General features: G+C 52.4%; 4 protein-coding genes across 4 annotated transcripts; 3 read left to right on the top strand and 1 right to left on the bottom strand.

Annotated features, from left to right (window-relative positions):
- Positions 1 to 567: 567 nt before the first annotated feature.
- EMWEY_00037670 (hypothetical protein, conserved) lies at positions 568 to 4,655 on the top strand (the record flags this gene model as incomplete). The annotated part of the gene is made up of 12 exons (XM_013482263.1): positions 568 to 925; positions 1,114 to 1,238; positions 1,400 to 1,728; positions 1,882 to 1,967; positions 2,110 to 2,189; positions 2,336 to 2,419; positions 2,550 to 2,643; positions 2,837 to 2,957; positions 3,210 to 3,264; positions 3,476 to 3,733; positions 4,023 to 4,298; positions 4,599 to 4,655. 12 exons carry the CDS (start codon positions 568 to 570, stop codon positions 4,653 to 4,655), a joined length of 1,923 nt encoding a protein of 640 aa, XP_013337717.1.
- Positions 4,656 to 5,778: 1,123 nt separating this feature from the next.
- On the bottom strand, positions 5,779 to 7,713 carry EMWEY_00037680 (Pex2 / Pex12 amino terminal domain-containing protein, putative; the record flags this gene model as incomplete). The annotated part of the gene is made up of 1 exon (XM_013482264.1): positions 5,779 to 7,713. One exon carries the CDS (start codon positions 7,711 to 7,713, stop codon positions 5,779 to 5,781), a length of 1,935 nt encoding a protein of 644 aa, XP_013337718.1.
- A 97-nt stretch (positions 7,714 to 7,810) lies between these two features.
- Positions 7,811 to 10,219, top strand: EMWEY_00037690 (hypothetical protein, conserved; the record flags this gene model as incomplete). The annotated part of the gene is made up of 5 exons (XM_013482265.1): positions 7,811 to 7,939; positions 8,494 to 8,582; positions 8,944 to 9,570; positions 9,740 to 9,821; positions 10,163 to 10,219. 5 exons carry the CDS (start codon positions 7,811 to 7,813, stop codon positions 10,217 to 10,219), a joined length of 984 nt encoding a protein of 327 aa, XP_013337719.1.
- A 3,562-nt stretch (positions 10,220 to 13,781) lies between these two features.
- EMWEY_00037700 (hypothetical protein, conserved) lies at positions 13,782 to 18,043 on the top strand (the record flags this gene model as incomplete). The annotated part of the gene is made up of 6 exons (XM_013482266.1): positions 13,782 to 14,540; positions 15,032 to 15,187; positions 15,497 to 16,231; positions 16,413 to 16,712; positions 16,931 to 17,058; positions 17,416 to 18,043. 6 exons carry the CDS (start codon positions 13,782 to 13,784, stop codon positions 18,041 to 18,043), a joined length of 2,706 nt encoding a protein of 901 aa, XP_013337720.1.
- Positions 18,044 to 18,323: the final 280 nt, after the last annotated feature.

Raw genomic sequence — 18,323 nt, forward strand, 5'->3', positions numbered from 1 at the left:
AAACAGGAGAAACAGCAGTACCGGCGGCGGCAACAACAACAACATCAACACACCCGAAGGCAGAGAAGGCAGCATATCTCTGTCATTCTGTTGATTTAGCTGAGGTGTATTTTGCTGCCTCATGGCATCGAGCCGCTCAGCATGACGACACACCAACAGGGCCGCTCCTCAAGGGGCCCAGGAACAATCGCGCGTTGCTTTACGACCATCGCCAGCCTCGGATCCAGCAGCACTTTTCCATGCAGCAACAGCACCAGTAAAAGTAAGGCTGAGCCCGACGCCATCGAGCTGCACGAGTGGAAGCCTACGGCAGCCTCGACGAGGTATCCACAGGAGAAAACCAACAGCAGCACCACTTTGACTCAGTATGATAAGCAGCGAGCGGCAGCCAGCACTTCTGTACACCCCTCTGTAAGCCATGGTGGGGCTCTGCTTCGTTGGCTTAGGGGGAAGAGCAGCGGCCGGTTGGGGGGGCCCGTCTTGCTGCTGCTGTTGCTGCTCCTTCTTAGCTCCAACTCACCCTCAGCAGCAGAAGTTCCAAACCCAGAGACCTTACAAGAAAATATTATGAAGGCGTGGTTTGAAGCAAAGGAGTCCCCCGCCGCAGCACCCTCTGAAGCAAAAGAGGCCCCCCTCAAACCAAGTCAAGGGTACACGCAGGAGGAGGAGACTCTACAAGGGGACCCTGAGCTCCAAGGTGCCTCCTCCAGGCGGCTTAGTGGAGTGTATGCTTGGGCTGCTGACATGGAAGCATCTTTGAGGCTGAGTCCGCGGCTGAGTCTGTACCTCGGGGTTTTCTTGACGCTCTCTGGCTCGCTGCTGATGGCTGGGGGCAGCACACTCATGAAGTTAGGACTTAGTGTTGAGGAGGCAGACAGCTTACAGGGCCAGTCGTGCGACCAGCAGTGGCTCTGGGGCTTCGCTGGTGAGCCCACCTTACTCGTTGTTATCTTGTAGCAAACACTGTCCACTGAACACGGCTTCGTTAGCCACTCCCCCTTCCTGCTGCTTGGAAGTGAGACACACTCTGAGCTCCGATAGAGGCGGAGAGGGATAGACTGCAGAGATAAGTGAATACTGGAATTTCTCTGCTGCTCTTTGATGCGAATACAGCGTACGTCGTGGGGGCCTGTATGCACGTAGTGGCCTTGGGCTTTGCTCCCGCAAGTGTTTTATCCCCTATGAATTCGATTGGTCTCATAGCCAATGCAGTGGCGTCGGCGGTGGGTTCCTCGACAGTCAGACACTTCGCCAACTAGCTAGCCACTTTGTTGCGTAGCTAGTTGTCGTTGTTTACTACTCGTACTTTTCCCTTGACGTCTACTACTCGCCAGTGTTCGCGCTGTCTCGAGTTGCCTGTGGGATGCTTCCTCTTTCTCTATGCACCTGTGTTTTGCAGACTGTGTTGAAAGAGCCATTTGGCTTTCAAGAGCTGCTATTCACGGGAGGTTGTGCCTTTGGGGTATTCCTGTGCGCCTGCGCGTCTGTTCTGCCCCGCACGGAGTTCGTGGACTTGGGCTCTGATTTGGACAGCCGCTACATTGGGCTATACAGCTGGCGCGATCCCTGGTATCTGGCCTTCTTGGGCGTTTGCTGCGGCCTTGGGTTTGGGGCTTTAGTGTATCTCAACAGCGTCGAGTCTGCTCTGCTGGAAGAAAAGGAACAGCAGCTTCTAAGACAGTCCGACAGGGACATCGCTCTCCTTCAACATTCTACCTCTCCCACTCAGTAAGTAGCGAACACACTTCTGGCTGAGAGAGCTATCAGGTCCTGCAAACTCAGGGTGCGTGCTGTTTTCTCTAGAGAGCTGCAACACACACTAGCGAGCTACTTCGAGGGGGCTTTTCGTGCCTTTGCTGGCTGTGGCCTATGCTATCGCAGAGAACACCAATCCAAGGAAATGAGCCCTGCTCCAATGCTTAGTCCAAGAAGCCAAACCAAACAATCCCTCTATCCGCGTTTAGTCGGTGCGCTAGCTTATCAGCTCTCAACGTCTCAGAGCTTGCATTGTCGCGATTAGTCTATGAGAGGGGCAGCACAAGGCAGCCCTTCCCACTGCAGTCCTGTGTCTGAACAGATGCGGATTCGCGACGAATTTTTGTTTCGCAGGCCTTTGCTATGGCTTCCTTGCTGGTCTCGTTGGCTCGCAATGCATTCTGGAGGTTAAGGAAATCGGGACCTGTGCGCGCGTAAGTGTACCACCAGTCTCGATGGGGCTCACATGGTAGTATCTGTCGCGTTTCTTTCTGTTCTGTATCCCCGCATTCCTACCCATGACTGGCCTCATCCCTTGCGTTTCCGTTGTGTTTGCTTGGCTCTTGGGGGGTATACTCAGTACGGCCTAACCCAAGCTTCCATTTGGTTCTCACCACAGCCCTACTTGGTCTGTTGCTTCCTGGGCCTCTCCGTCTGGTTACAGGTGAGCTAACCAACTTAGCGCCAGAGACAGAAACCACGGCATGCTGCACCAGCATGCATTAGGGCAGCTGCATATAGCATCTGCAGCTGGCTTGTACATTGGTTTTGCGTCTTGCCCTATCTGGTTTCAGATCCACTTCCTGAACTTGGGTCTAGCTCGGGGAGACGCGACAACAATCGTTCCGACGTACTATGTTGTGTGGACTTTCTTCGGCACACTCGGTGGTACTGCATTTGTACCTTTGCTCAATTGATTCGTTTTAGCTGTATTGCCTCAGTACCCTTTGCGTTTCGAGGATTTTGACGTAACTGTTCGAAGGAGACCTACCTGACCCTCTTATAATAGGCGTCTTCAAGAGTCTATGCCGGCAGTCACCTGGTTGTTTTGTGCCCCGTGTGTTTTGGATGTTCTCTCTAGGGTTCGCCAAGTTCCACGAGGTGCAGGGCTTCAGCGCTGGAGCTCTCGTTCTCTTTGGGCTGGGTTTCGGGCTGACAGCCATTTGCATCATCCTTTTAGCGGTGCAAGAGATGCGAAACTTGTCCGTCCGCCACACCAGCAACTCCCTACGCATCATCCACCCTCCTGAGAAACAACACATGAGGCGTCGATCAATTTAAAAATGCGTCATATGCTGCAGAGCCAACTACAGCAAAGCCAGACCGTGCAGGCTGCATGGCCAGAGTGTTGAGACAAACACGGAGCGCTGCTGACCAGCTGCATGAGATGCTTGAAAGCTGCTCCGCCTTCTGCAGCGATGGTACTGTCCCCACGTGTTCTGGTGTGCTTGCAGACGCAAATACGTCGACCAGCAAGTTCCAGAAATCGACGACGAAGAGGCGGATCTGGTAAGCAAGCCGTTTACTGGCAGTGGGTAGCGCCCGTCTGCTAGCTAGGAAGCATGCCACCCGACTAGCTTCCATGCTTCCGGGCATGCATGCAAAGGTCAAAAGCTCAAAGCGTCACTTACGTTGCAGCACTTTCGCCCGTATATGTGGTCATGCATGCCTAAATAAGCATATTGTGTCTGTGCGTACTTGCGTATGCGTGTTGCACCAGGCGACGCAAGACCTCGTGGAGCAGCGTCTGTCCAAGCGGGTGACGTTTGCGATGGGAATGTTTCCCATTTCTTCTCTGGGAAGGACGGCGGGGCGACGCCGCTTCAGACCTGTATACCAGCGCTTCCGACGCACGCGTTCAACAGCCTCAGACACTGCCTTAGGCGACGCCTACGGAGAACTCACCATTGGCAGCACCTCCGTCGCAGGCGCCTACACGCTGCCCCCCAACTTGCACTTCCCCCGCCGCAGCACAGAAGTCAGTCACCCCTACTGTTTCTGCTTCCTTCCTTTGCTGCCGCTACGCTGCTTTTCCGTAGAAGCCAAGGGTCATGCAGATTTGGTCACAAATTCGCACGCAAAAATTCTGTGTACAAGAAGACAGAGACATGTCGAACAATATATACATAAATACATATGCACGTAGTGTGTGTCGCAGCTTTTCGATATATCCTTCTGTTCTGTCCACTCCATGGCTGTTCATCGTGTGCTTTTGCACTTATGAGCCCCATCGTGCGGCCTGCGTTTGCTTGTAGGGGGTGATGCAGCACGGGCGCTCGGGAGAAAGCAACGACAGCCACGGCGTGCCACTGCGCCCCATCGTGACAATCAGCAGCAGCGGCAGCAGCAGCTCCGTTGCTCCTGAAGCCCTTAGCCGAGTGTCTTTGGGTTCCACCAGCAGCGCAATGCTGTCGAACTCCTGCTCAGGAAAGCAGACGGGAGAAACAGCGGCGATGATGCACACCCCATCGCACTATCTCATGCCGCCTTCAGTCAGGTCCTCCCTCCACTCCAACTTATCCAATGTTGTTTTGCCTGAAGAGGTGAGACGCGAGGCGGTCTGCTCTCGGCAGCTGTTGAACAGGCAAATAAACAGCAGTAGGACGAGAGCATCTGCTGCTGCGTTGCTGCTACACCATGTGCAGCGGCCTTCTATGTAGCGAGACACTTCACTACTGTCGCTACTCTTTCTTTCTCAGCTAGCTGCCTGCACTCGTGTTCTTCATGTCGTCCGCCCTTGAAGTTCAGGGACGATGCGTAGTCTTTTCTGCGTGCCTTCCACTCTGTTAAGTATCTTTGCTCACTCTCTTTCTCTCTCTGCGCTGTTTGCTCTGCTTTCGAAGGATCGCAACCTGCTGTGGTTTGCCAAGCAGCAACAAGGAATGCTCAATGAGCAGTAGCCACCACACCAAAACCAGCAGAACAAAACACAAAACACTCAAGAAGCTAAACAGAACAAACCACATGTGATAAAATAGAAAAGCAAAATGAAAAATCCATTTTTCAGAGTTTTTTTTTGGGGCAAAGCTGGGCGGAAGGGTTTGCTGGGGGCCCCTCAACGCGACCAGACAGGCAAATCGCGCTGTCTGCCTCCTTTTCGACGCCTCTGCAGATGGAGGTACCGTCTATCCGTCTCATTTTGTCCTTTGTGTAGGAAGGGCATTTGGCGTCTGCTTCTTTTTAGTTCTTTGGCTGACGTTTGCTGCAGCAGAGAGGCACCAAACCGAGGCGCGAGTAGGCAGACCCCCACCGGACCACTTGCTGAAGACAGCGCTCTCTCTTTGTTTTCTTGCTCGATCTCTTGCTGCAGAATACACGCGTGATGCTGCTGCTTAGGCTGTTGTTTTTTGCTGTTGTCGTTGCTGGTGCTGTTGTTGCTGCTGCTTTTCGTTCCCTTCCTTCAACTGAAGCTGCAAAAGGCAGCACTGTATCACACCCCCCACAGAAGCGATCCTATTACCGCCGCACATTGGGGGCACCGCAGCTGCACTTCTCCTTCGTCCCCCTCAAGGGGCTCCCAGGGACCTGGGCGGTGTTCCGGGTGCGACGCGACGCACCAGTAACAAAATATGTGGGGACAAGCCCTGCTGCGGAAAGGCAGCAGCGGTTCCTTGCTGCAAAACACACACAATTGGTGCTGTTGTTGTTCTTGTTGCTGTAGTTCCTGGTCGCGTTTTTTTTGTTGCTGTTTCCGGTTGTTTTGTTCCTTCTGTTGTTTTCGTTGCGTTTCGGATGTGGCGGGTGGTGGGGAAGGAGGTATGTGCAGAGCAGCTGCTGAAGAGTGCTGTTCCTCTGCTGATTCTGGTAGTTTCTCTCCTGTTGGTGGCTTTAATCGTGACTGCTGCAAAAGACGAACAAACAGACGACAGGCACCTGGATGTAGCCACTCTGCAGCAGCTGCTGCAGAAAACACAAGGCACCAGCTGAACCCCATAGCAGCAAAGCTCAGAAGCACAAAGAAGACACGGACAAGGAAGGGACAGAAAGATAGTGACAATGAAACAAGGAGACGGAGACATACAATCATACAGTCAAAAAGTCCGAGAGGAAAGAAGCTAGAAATGAAAAATAACCAGCACTGTAGCTACTGCTGCTCACCTCTACCGCAAGTCGCCCTTCCCCTGACTCCACTCCCGGCTGCTGCTGTTGCTTTGTCACAAGGGGATGAGGCAGCAGACCCACGTCCTGGAGGAGTTTCGTCCCCTGCTGCTTTGTGCTTCGCAGGAGCAACAAACCCCACTGCCCTAATTCGAAGGGCAGCGCAGCAACAGCGGCAGCGAGCCCTTTTTCCTCTATTGCGGTACCATATTGCTGGAGTTGCTGATGACGCTGCCTCCGCAAAAAGAGTCTGAATTGTTGAAGAGAGGCGACTGCTGCTCTGCGAGCGGGAGTGAGCAGCCGCAGCCGCAGCGTGCGCCGCAGCAGCAGAAGGTCGATGTGGGGAGCAAGCAGTAGCAGCACCTGAGAGACACTAAGCCAGTAGAGCTGCTGCTGAAGCAACTCAAAAGACAGTGATCGGCGCAGGGAGGGATGGATGTGTCGCATCTCCAGCCCCAACAACCAGTCCCCCACGCTGCGGTGTTTGCCTCTGTAGAGAAAATAGAAAAAGAAGACAAAACGAATCAAAGAAAGCAGCAGGTCAATGCACATAAAACACCTGTAGACCCACTCCAAAGAGCGCTCAGCTGCGGTCAAACGTGTCACCGCATTCCCCACAGCAGCGTCTGGCCAACGGAGGTTTTGCTGCTTCTGGCGCTGCTGCAGCTGATGGCACAGCTCCCGCTGCTCCTTTTCCGTCGCTTCTTCCCCATGCTGCTGCTGCTGCTGCTCTTGCTGCTGCATGCGCTGCCTCCGAAGCGCCTGAGCAACGTTGTAACGGCGTATCCGCTGCTCAATCGCTGCTTGCTGTTGCTGCCTCTTGCGGTGCAGCTGCTGCCGCAAGAGCTGATAGAAATATGGTAGCAGCACATGCAAAAGCAGCAGTCCCAACTTGTGTTTCCAGGCCAGAGGCTGCCGCTGCATTAGAGAATGCTGCTGCTTTAGCATCAAGTGGAGCAGCACACGCTGCTGTTGCTGCACCGCAGCAGGAACTGCAGTTGGGTCTTGCTGCAACGCCTGGAACCGCTGCTGCTGCTGCTCCAACTGCTGCTGGTGCAGTTGCTCGCCACCGTAGTACTTAACATTCTGCAGCAAATCTCCTGGAGTGGGTTTGTCCCGTGCTGTCGACACAGCCCATAAGAAGGAGTGCAACAGCAGCTGCAGTTCCTGCTGCCACTGCTGCAGCCACGGAGCAGCAGCCCTCGTACACTGCAGCAGCATGTCCTGCAGCAGCAGCACAATCTCGTTGTTAACTCGTACTGCATCTAGCTGGTTTACTCTTTGGGTTGGCAGCGACTGCAACCCTAGTGGATGCTGCTGCTGGAGAGTACTGCTTCGAAGAGGCAACTGACGCCCCACTGATGCTGCTGCCTCGGAAAGGGTCATGCGGCGAGCTGCTGCTGCAGGTGCTGCTGTTGCAAGTGATGCTGCTGAAGGTGATGCTTCCACAGGTGCTGCTGCTACAGGTGATGCTCCTGCAGGTGCTGCTGCTGCAGGTTCTGCGGTTGCAGATTCTGCTGATGCAATTTCTGCTGGTGCCGCTGATGCCTTTCGTGGTATTAGACGTGCGGGCGCTGTAGGTGAAGCACATGCAGCAGCACCGTTGTTCCTACCTGATGCATCCTCTGGCTGTTGGTTCCCTTCCGGTGCATCTGAGCTCTCAAACGGCCCCTCTGAGCTGTGGCCAGGGCCCCCGCCTGCGCTGTTTCCTGTGGTTTCCCTAGGCCCCCCCCCCATCTGCAATTGTAGACCTTTGAGGGCCCTAGTTTCAATATCTGCTGCAGTCTTTCTTGCCTTTGGAAAAGACCTGAGAAACAGGTACTCCTTGAGCTGCCGCGAGCGGCCAAAAGGATTCAGCATTTCGCCTCTCAAAGGCGGCCTGACCACAAAACGTGGCAGGGGAGGGCTCGGGAGTCTCCTGGCCGGCTCTTCATCACTGGGAGACCTTCGCTCCGAAATGAAGGGGGGCCCCAAACAAGCGGCGCTCGGGTCAGAAGCCATGAGAAACGAGTTCAACAGGACAAAAGGAGACGTTTCCCTGTGGAGAGATGCAGCAACGGGGGCAAGAAACGCGTGGTGTTACAGGGTAAGCGTTCGGAGGATGAAACGGGTCCCAGACCCAGCGCTGCAAAAGACGGGACTTGTCCCCTCACCCTCCCCTCTGTCCTGGGGTTGCTCCTCTTGAAATCACTTTACGCTGCCAGTGAATATGCCGCAGCTGCTGCTGCTCATCGTGTCGTTCAGGGAAGCCTCCTTGCTGCAGCAGCTGCATCTGCTGCTGCTGCTGCCGCTGCTGCAGCAGATGGCCTTTGTATCGCCAGGGGCTCCCTGAGACTCTTTCATAAAGCAGAACGCGTGTGCCTTATCAGTGGGACGCAGCGCGTTTCGTTATCGTGACAGCTTTACAGCTGACAGGTCCCTTGCTGAATTGACAGAATAAAAGAAAACCAAAAAAATAGAAAGGGGGCCCCGAAGTGTAAAGAAGGGCTCCAGACAGAAGTGATCGAGTCAAGGGGCCCCCCAGAATGCCCTCCAGTTTTGCGCTGCTGCATACAGGAGCTGATGCTCACCTTAGAATGCATTATTTATTGCTTTCAAGGTTGCCTCCCAATTAAAATTGTTGCTTAAAATTGGCTTCAGCCCAACACGGAGGCGCTGCTGCAGTGGCTGAGGCTGCAGCAACTCGCTGCTCCACACTCGGCACAAGACACTTCGCAGGAAGAGAACCAGTGAAGTTTATATGTTTTTTATATTGCCTTAAATGGACCGAAATTCAAACCCCCAGCACTAGTGGCGGTCCGGCGGCGGTGACGGCAGTATCCGCACAACTCCACGGAAGAACGTTACTGGAGGAGACGGAGCAACAGCAGACCAGCTGGCAGGCTGCTCCAGCGCCAGCAGCAAAACAACTAGCATGCCACTATAGCATCATCAGCAACATAATAGGGAAGTAATCTGGAGCGGGCATGTGGCTGTGCAGCCAAAAGATGCCTGTGCCCAGATGCGTGTTTGCTGCCTGTGGTGGCTCCTAGGGGCGGCTATTTGGGTGTGTTGCTGCTTCTGCTACTGCTTCCGCTTGTCTGTTCCCAGAGTCACAGCAGCAACGGCAAAAGCATCAACAGGAACTACAGCACCTGCAACTGTGGCTTTCTGCGCCTCCCGCGGTCCAAGAAGTGCCCCGCCAGTGGTGGAGTGGTTCAACCCAGCTTCTTCAACTCAGCAGCAGCAGCACGAGAAGCTTCAGGGTTGGCCACATGACCCCCACTATGAGGGTCAGGGTGGAAGGATACAGGTAGAGCAGCAGCGGCAGCGGCAACAACAACTGTATGCATTAGACAGCTCGGATGTCCGTTCTTTGCTACTGCAGTGTAACACCATTCTGTCTGTTGATCTGGGTGCAAGAAAGACAGGCTTAGCTGCTGCAGTGCGGAAGCACCGGTTTCAGCACGGGGGCGCTGCAACAGCAGCACTACGCTTCCCGCTGCAGGGGCAGCAGTTGCTGCAACAGCATGAAACTGCAGCAGCACAAGAAGCCCTCCTCTTGGACTCCGACTACTCAAGCATGTTTACTGTTTCCCCCCTAAAGGTTGTGGCTCATGAAGTGGATTTTGCTTCGTTTCTGCCCCAACTGCACCAACAGAAGCAGGAGCTGCTACAGCCTGCAGATCTGCTGGTCCTGGGGTTGCCTCTAAACCCCTGTCTCCCTCCACACTTGCGGTATATTTGATTTTCTTCTGCTCAACTCTATTTTGTGTGGCTGTATTTGTGGGTGCTGATTCTGCAGAGCATGCAGATGCTGGTGCAGCTGTTGCTAGGGCTCCCTCGTAGACCGGTGTGGATGGCGCTGCTCCTACTGCTGCGTCGGCTGTTGTTTTTTCCTCCGCAGCTTCCAAACCCGTCGGGTGTCCCGCCACCTCGCTTTGGCTCGGAAACTAGAACGCGGACCAAAAACAGCAGCAGCCGTTCCGGTGCTGCTGGTGGATGAGAGCTACAGTACTTGGCGAGCCCGACGGAGACAGCGAGGGTATCGCGAGGGACAGAAAGGGCCCCCTCGAGGGATGTTGCATTCTGCTGCTGCATGTGAGTTGCTGCTGGAGTTATTTGCTGCGGCAGATGCAGTATACTGCAATGGCAGAGTTCTCCAGCTGGGGACCCCCAAGGGGGCTGTGGGGGCCTGTGGGGATCCCACACTTGGTTCTGGGCTTTAGAAGTTCAACCGTTTGCTTTTTCTGTGTATCAGTAGATTCTGGTTTGTGGGCTGTTGGAAGAGGCCCGTTAAAAATTTGCTTCTGATTATGCGGGGGGTCAGTTTGTGCTCATGGCCATTGAGAGACACACCAAGCTGTCAAGAGTAGAGGTGGGGTGATAATAGTCCGCACATGCAGACAACTACTAACTGAAAAGGAGCTGCGCTCTGGAGAAAAAGACAGAAATTGCCACAAAATAGTGCAAAGCCCACCGCTAGTGAAAAGTGCTACTAAAACCAATAAAGGCAAACGGGTGACAAAAGAGTAGCGAATACTGCGCTGTGTTTGCAGTTAATTCTTTGTTTTAATGGTCTACTGTCTGTTTATGAGGTACATCTGGGCAGGAGTATTTCCTACTATTATTATTACTACTAGTATTATTATGCTAGTACCTTTGTTCCCCCCATTAATACTACTGTCAATAATAGTAATAATAAATAACAATTAGTAACAATAAATAATACTAATAGTAATTATTAAATTACTATTAGTATGATTTATTGTCGTCGCCCTTGTTGTTATTGTTTTTATGGTTATTATTGTTATCTCTACTACAATTTCCCATGGAGCGGCGGTTCCGTAGCTCAGCAGGTTAGAGCGTGTGGCTGTTAACCACAAGGTCGCAGGTTCGAACCCTGCCGGTACCGAGGGTTTGTTTTCTTCTGCTCTAAAAGGCCACTTGCCAGTAATAATGTCTCCGAGCTGTCTTCTTGCATGCATTGCATCCTTTCTTAGAAGGGACTATTCATAGCCTTGAGCAATTTGCTCATATGAGGCAGCATTATCTATCAGTAAATACTGTCCACGTGTGTACATGTAAATACTGTATCTGAGCTTTACAGAAGTAAAACGACTATTTAATGCAAACGGTACCGGCAGGGATCGAACCTGCGACCTTGTGGTTAACAGCCACACGCTCTAACCTGCTGAGCTACGGAACCACATGTCACAGGATATGCATCTCGCCCAGTGTCCTGATGAGATTAGCAGCTGCGTTCATAAGGTAGACGGACGGACAAGTGAATCCAATAGCTACGGTTGCTTAGCGGTGAAGGCACCATTAATACGCTCTAGTCTATCGTAAAATTGTACTTATTCCTGGGTTTCTTCGATTGCTACTCTACGGTTACAGAAGACAAATGCAAATCCGGCGTCTTTGTTTATTGTCTCAATGGCGCTTGCCACTTGCTTATGGAGATTTTTCTCGCTGTGCATAAAGGCAAAACCAGCAAACAACCCCAGACGCAACGGCGGCAAAATCTAAGGTGGATGTAGATAGATCTTTGCATGCATTGTGACCAGAGTTATGTTCGCAGTGCTACTCTCTAGGCAAAGCACTGCAGATGGAAACAACGAGGTTGAAGGGAACTTTCGCTTCCTGCTGGGCTGTTATGTGTATAAGAACCGCCAAAGCGTTGGTCTCATGCATGCGTGCAAACGCCGGCGTGAATCCAAGCATACACTTACGGCAGGTTCCTAGAGACTGAATGCTCCATATGATGCTCAACCCACAAGAAAGAATTAGATAACTGTCTGCATATTGGGCGGGCCTTGTTGATGTATTTGCATGCGCCAACAAGATCAACAAGTATTTCAACGGTTCCGTAGCTCAGCAGGTTAGAGCGTGTGGCTGTTAACCACAAGGTCGCAGGTTCGATCCCTGCCGGTACCGGTCTCCTCGTCAGCGTTTTCCTTCTTCCTTTGCCTCTTTTATTGGTTTGCAATGATCGTCATATTCTATTTTTATTTATAGAACAGCTAATGTGGTACATATCTCATTGCTTCAAGATGTCTTTGCTCACTAATGGTTTTATCGCTGCAGATGCAGCCGCATTTCGGTTCAAACCGAGACACTGGAGCATGCCTTTTCCTCTCTTCTTGCAATCAGTGTAGTTGAGGTCCGCTGCTGTACAAAGGGCGCAGATGCACGCCAGCACAGTAAGTAGCGTGACAGAGGCAGTCAAGAAAATGCATCTCCGTATGAGGAAACACGTGCCACAAAATGTGACATCTGGTATATTTCGTTGGCTCATGCAAATGCGTCAACAAGACCCGCCCATTATGCCCTTTATGTGCCCCTAACCTATATATTCAAATATCCCACCGGAAATGCAGACTGTCTGTAGTGTAGTTACTTGTGCACAGAGCAGCGCATTACTTGCTATGAATGGGTGGATGCTGTGGGATACGTTACGCAGGGCGACAACTGGAACGACGATGAAGCAAAGTCGGTGAGGTCCAGAAAGACGAACAGAATTCAATAAAATGTAGAAGGACAGAAGAAAGCAGGAAAAGGGGGACAAAAAAATAAAGCCACGAGAGCCAATTCCAAACAGGAACACTTTCCCAAGTCCTGTCTCAGACGCTGCTGACGCCACCAAGACGAGGCCATTTCTGAAGCAACAGCAACAGCAGTAGAAACAGCAGCAATAGTAGCAGCAGGCAACTACAAAAGAGATGTGATGCCCACCCCACCCATTACAGCAAGAACAGCTGCGGTAGCACAGGACACGTGAAGGGAGCTCATGAGAACACCATCAGTAACAGCGACGATAGCAACACATATAGTACGGTTGTAAGAAGGTTCGGTAGCAAGAAAACGAGAAGCATATGTGGTTTTGTAGCAATCATAAGTAGCGGCCACAGCAAGTGCTGGTAATTGCACTAAGACAGCGACTCCGTCTCACGAAGGCCGCGACCCCCTCTAATAGCCTGCTTAAATCTTCCACAAAACAATTCTAGTGTGCTTTCGATTGTCAAAGAAGCCCTCAGCTGTACGTACACTTGGTATTCTGTAGTAGAAGCAACACCACACCGAGAAGATGTAGGTGCTCGCAGCTAGCCTGCCTGTCTGTGGGCAGCCTGGGGCTAACAATGCCTCATAGGCGCCTACTAAGTTCTGTTTACATTTAAACCAAACGCAAAAAAGCAAAATAACTTTCTCTCGCTTTGTAGAAACCTAGCACGGCAGCTCCGCACCTGGCCTCCAGCAAGTGGTTGCCCTGGGCGAGTGAAGATGCTAAGGAACAACATCCCAAGAAATCGCTTTATACTTAATGTGCACATTTTTAATTGAACTATTTTAAGGGGGAAAACCCAGGACAGGCGACGATAGACGCAGCTCGGGTTGCTGGTCCATTTTGGGCGCATCGGTAACCGTCGGCGGCGGTGCGGCGGTGCGTTTCTTCCCGAGTCTACTGGATTTGCCGTATAGGATTTCTAAGTGATTTAAAGTTATTTGCCTGGGTATATACACAAAAAAAGGTTTAGAAGGTGCGGGTTCTTGTCTAAGATTGCCGGAGTGTGCGGGGCCAGTAACTGCGCTGACACCACCCCGCTGTCCAGTGGCCTGTGGCGGCGAGCCAGCTGTCGATACACATCAGCAGCCTATGCTCTCTACGGCATTCATTGTGTTTCCTAGCATAAAACGAACACGAACCCATGGGTATATTTGCTTTGTTAACCTGAATTCACCCGCAAATAAGCACGAACTTTTTCTGTCTCTCTGTTCGTTACCTCGCTCCGCCGTCTGCAGCGCCCAGCTGTCCTTCCACGTACACCCCAGCACCACCCAATCGCCTTTGCCCTTTCTTTTTCTGTATTCCCTTTACTATAACTGCAAGCCAAATACTTTGTTGCACATCCATAGACTGAACTCCTCCTCTCTGCGTCTCCATAGCCATGGGGTGCAAGCCTTCGACCCTCGGGCCTCATGCCCGAGACAGCTCTAACGCTGGTGCTAATGCAGCTCACGCTGTTGCCTCGCTGCCTACAGACGCGGCTGCAGGGAGAGCTGAAAATGACTCCTTTGCTGCTGCTGCTGCTGTTGAGCACGCAGCAGAGATACCCGTAGGCGCTGCGCCGGCTGGCGACAGCAGCTGCACCAACAGCTGCAGCGCCAGCAAGGGCCCAGGATTGCGTCTGCGTCTCGTCTCTCTCAAGCCGGATTTCAAGAATTTCTCTTCTCCTCGCGCGTCTCTTGCAAGCGGCTACGACAAGCTGAAGCGGGGTGCTTCTTCCCTCAAGGCAGCAATGACTCCCCGCACTGCAACTCCTGGTGCATCCCCTCGAGATGCAGAGGCCCTTGAGGCCCCAGGCGGCCCCCACTTCATCGCTTCGGACGCAATTAAAGAAGCAGATAACGCAGCCTGTCTCGACGTCGCAGAAACCAAAAGCCAGGCCGTAAGTGGCCACCTACACACGGTCGTGGAGGCTGCTGCAGCAGGCGACAGAAAGGCAGAAGAAACAAGTAACCACAGAGACACTAAAGAACTCCACACGGAATTGATCAACAAAGACTCCCCATCTCCCCAGCAGCTCAAGGCACTCTGGATCCTCATGAAGATCAATGCTGCAGCGTCGCCGCAGCAAACGATGCAGTGGTTGCATGACCTGGAGGTTCTCCTTGTTACTCTTGATCCTGTAGAAAGGCAGCAACCTGTCAGTCTTATATAAACTTCATAATAGAACTCATCATCATCGTTCCGTCTGCTGCTGCTGCCCTTCTGCGTTTACATCAGCAGATATTCTTGGGAGTGTTCTTTCTGTCCCCCTCTGTTGCTTTTTTCGTCTGTTTCCTTTGTTCCTTTTTCTGTCCGATGTATATTTTTCTACCCGTTGATGCCTTTGTTCGTCTTTATCTCTGTTTGGTTTTGTGCCTCCTCCCTCTGTAGCTATCTGGCACCTCTGTCTCTATGTGTTTTGTGTGTGTTGTGGGTGGGTTAAACCTCTGGTTTTTTGTGATGTCTCTTCTTCTGTCTCTTCGCATCTATTTGTTTGTCTTTGTAGCACATTTCCAAGTAGGGCCGACAGTGTCGGTTTGTGTCTCGTTGTTGCTTGTGTTTGTTCTCTGGGGGGTTGTCTCAGAAACACCTTAGATAGCTATCTAACATAAGTTCCTATGCCTTTTTGTCTTTCTCCTGCGCTAGCAGACCCGCAGCATCCTGCTGGAGGCGAAGGCCCTCGAGATCTGCCTCCGTCCACTCAGCCAGTCCCCCGAGGAGGTTCAGCTTTGTGTGTCGTCTCTAGCAGTCATTGTCCACCTCTGCATGGCAAAAGAAGCGTCTGAAAGACTTCTTGAACTCGGAGTACTGAAACCCTAATTCCTGCACCCTACTAGAAAAGCTGGGATGCCAGAAGTAGCAAACCCTGGTGCACAGCCGGCCTGTTAAATCTTCAAAGTCCAAACCGATCGTCTAGAACGCGACAGGAGGTTTTCAGACCTCTCTCTGGCATCTGTAGCACTGTAGCTGAACACTTCTTTCTGCTTTCTTGCCACATCCTAAACCCTAAATCGTAGGCGATTTGAAGTGGTGGGGTTCTGTGCACTGAGGAGGGGAAACCCCTCTATGGTGCTGATGCTTCTCCGGGTGTACGTATACCTCACTGCGCCGCAGGGCATCGACATCACCGCGAGAGTGCTAAAGAAATATTTTTCCAAGGCCAAAAGGTTGCTACGAGACATTCCGCAGATGCATGTTGTCCCTGAAGAAGCGGCAGCAGCAGCAGCCGACGACCAGCAGCAACAGCATCAGCAGCACGAGGGGCTTCAGCGGTGGGAGGATATACCTGAACCCCCAACTCCAGCACCGACACCCGCAGGCGTCTCAGGCACCAATTCAAACTTCCAAGGGGGCCCTACAACTCCGCAACAACAGCCGATCCTGAAAGGTGCAGCAGCAGTAGCAGAAGCCGTCGATTCATCTCACAAAGAAGCTAATCAATCTGCAGATGCAGCAGAAGACACGCCCACGCCTCAAGAGCAAAGCACATCATCCCCTGCGGTAGCGAACCCAACAGCAACAGCAGAAGCAGCAGAAGCTGCAGAAGCTGCAGCAGCAGTGGATGATACACAACCAGCAGGAGTAGCGTCTCCCCCAGCAGCAGCCAATGCCTCTCCTGAACCTTCTACCAAGCCCCAAAGCAACGGGCAAATAGCAGCTTTCAGGCGCGCGTGTTCGAAGCTTCAGCAGCAGCTGCAGCAGAAGCTGGGCACCTCCACTGACACGACACAGGTAACACAGGAGCAGCTGGACAGTGCCATGAGAGAACTGAAACTCCTCGTGGAGTTTATGACCCTCGTGTGGAGACTCGTGTTTGCAACCAGCCTCGACGGAGACGAGTTCGCACAGGTAAAACGGGTTTGGCGCTTAGTGTGTAGGGTTTACTGTTGCGGACAGCATGCCGCAGCAGCAACACGCAGCAGGGCTTAGCGTGTTCCGTTAGGCGTCTGCGTGTTGATTTCTTCATGTGTACTCGTAGAAAATATATATATAAGTGAACGTTGAACGTTGTACCTGCTTTTTCTTTCAGCGGTGGGCCAGTCTAGGAGTCCCTGAGTTGGCGATAGAAGCCCTGGGGTCCTCGGAGGCGGTGTTTAAGGAGAATGGTTTTGTCTGCTGGGGCTTGGGGTCGCTGCGATTCATCCCTTTAGCTGTGCCTTCCGTGGCCGAAACGTATGTACACTCCAAGATGCTACTCCCCGTCGCCTTCGACCGCATGGAACTCCACCACACAGACCCTCTCGTCCTTGAAAACGGCCTCGCAGTCCTTGCAAACTACCAACGTAAACAACCTGCGAACAGCCAGCTCTTCAGCAAACAAAGACCAGACGTAAGAAAACTATGGATCCTGCTGCTCCCTGCCGCTTCTACTGCTGCGTCCTACCGCTGCTGCTGCTGCATAATGCTGCTATATGCAACAGCAACGGCAGCAACAGCAGCTGCACGGGTACACGGGTACTTGCACTCTCGCCAGCATTTAGGGTTTAGCTTGTAGGGATAGGGCTTAGGGTGTATATTTGTGCGGGGTGTTTGCTGCCTGCGACTCAGGCATGGGCCAAGTGTGTGTCTTGGTTGTTAGAAGAAGAGTCCCTGTCTCGTGTCGATGTTTTGTTCCAAGGGCTCTTTGCTCTAGGTCTTGCATGCAGCTACTGTCCTCTTGCAGCGAAGCGCGTTAGGTGGGGCTGGGTGCATACGCTAAACGCCAAATCAACCCTTGAGAACAACTGTTTCAACAGTCGCTGGAGGGGTTGCGTGCTTGCCCGCATGCACGCATGTGTTGTTGTGTTGGCTTGTTGGACTGCTGATGCTGCCTCTGCTGGTGCTATGTTTGCTGCTCCTGTGGTTATCCCTGTTCCCGTTGTGTTCACTTTGCCTGCTACTGTAAGGCCGCACTTGCTTTTCCGCATGAATATTGCTGCCTCCCTCCTTCGGGTGTAGACAGCGCATGACTGTGCTGCCGTTGCACCCTCTACGTCCGTCTGCCGCATGCATGGTTTGTGCCTCTGTCCTGGTTCTGCGTTTCCTCCCTTCAGAGAAGCAGGAGGCCTTCTGTTAACAGACAAAGTCCTCGAGGATAACAGCCAGCTGCCCCGACAGCCTTCAAATTCCAGCACGGTGGACTCCAAGTTGGCTACTCTGCAGCAATTTGCTGAGGGTTTACGTTTGCTGCTGCTGAGATCAGAGCAAGCAGAAGCGGCAGAGAGTGCAGCAGCAACGAAGGAAGAAGCTGCAGCTGCAGCGGCCGTTCCGGTAGACGCCAAGAAAACCACTTCTGCTGCTCCCGCAGCTGATGGTCCTGCTGATGTTACCGCGCCAGCTGCTGCTCCAGCTTCGCGAGATGAAGACAAGGCACCAGCAGCCGAAGAGAGCAACAAGGAAGCCAGTAGCTCTGCCGCAGCAGACATCCAGGCTGCTGACGACCAACAGGCAGAGGCGACGAAAGAGTTTGTGTTGAAGGCCGAAGAAGAGAGCCGCAAGCTCTGCAAAAAAGCAGAAGAAGAAAAGAAAGAAGAGGAAGAGACAGCTGCTGCCCCCCACCCTGGGGACATTCCAAAGGAGACAGAAGACACTGAAGCCCAAGCAACGGATTCACAAATCAAGGACAACGCAGCAGAAGAACAACCAAACAAACCATCGACCACAGAACAAAACGACCAGTAGCAAACGCAAAGAATCTCTTCCAGAAAAAGAGCAGTCAGTCAACAACCACCAAAACAAACACCAATATTACACATATTGTCATTTGCTGAGTGGCCTGTGTATGTGCCAGCACATACAGAGACAGAAAAGGAGAAACCTGAGATCCCTGGGGACTAGTTGACAATATGAAGGGGAAATGGCACTGCATGCGTTGAAGGGTTACTATTTTGTTATTTTTCTTTGCTACTGTTCGTGTCTTTCGTAGATTGCCTGATCAGGAGACACAGCAGCAGCCTCCAGG

Source organism: Eimeria maxima, genomic scaffold (assembly GCF_000499605.1).
Source record: "Eimeria maxima Weybridge genomic scaffold, Emw_scaff567, whole genome shotgun sequence".
In the NCBI taxonomy this organism is placed as follows: domain Eukaryota; phylum Apicomplexa; class Conoidasida; order Eucoccidiorida; family Eimeriidae; genus Eimeria; species Eimeria maxima.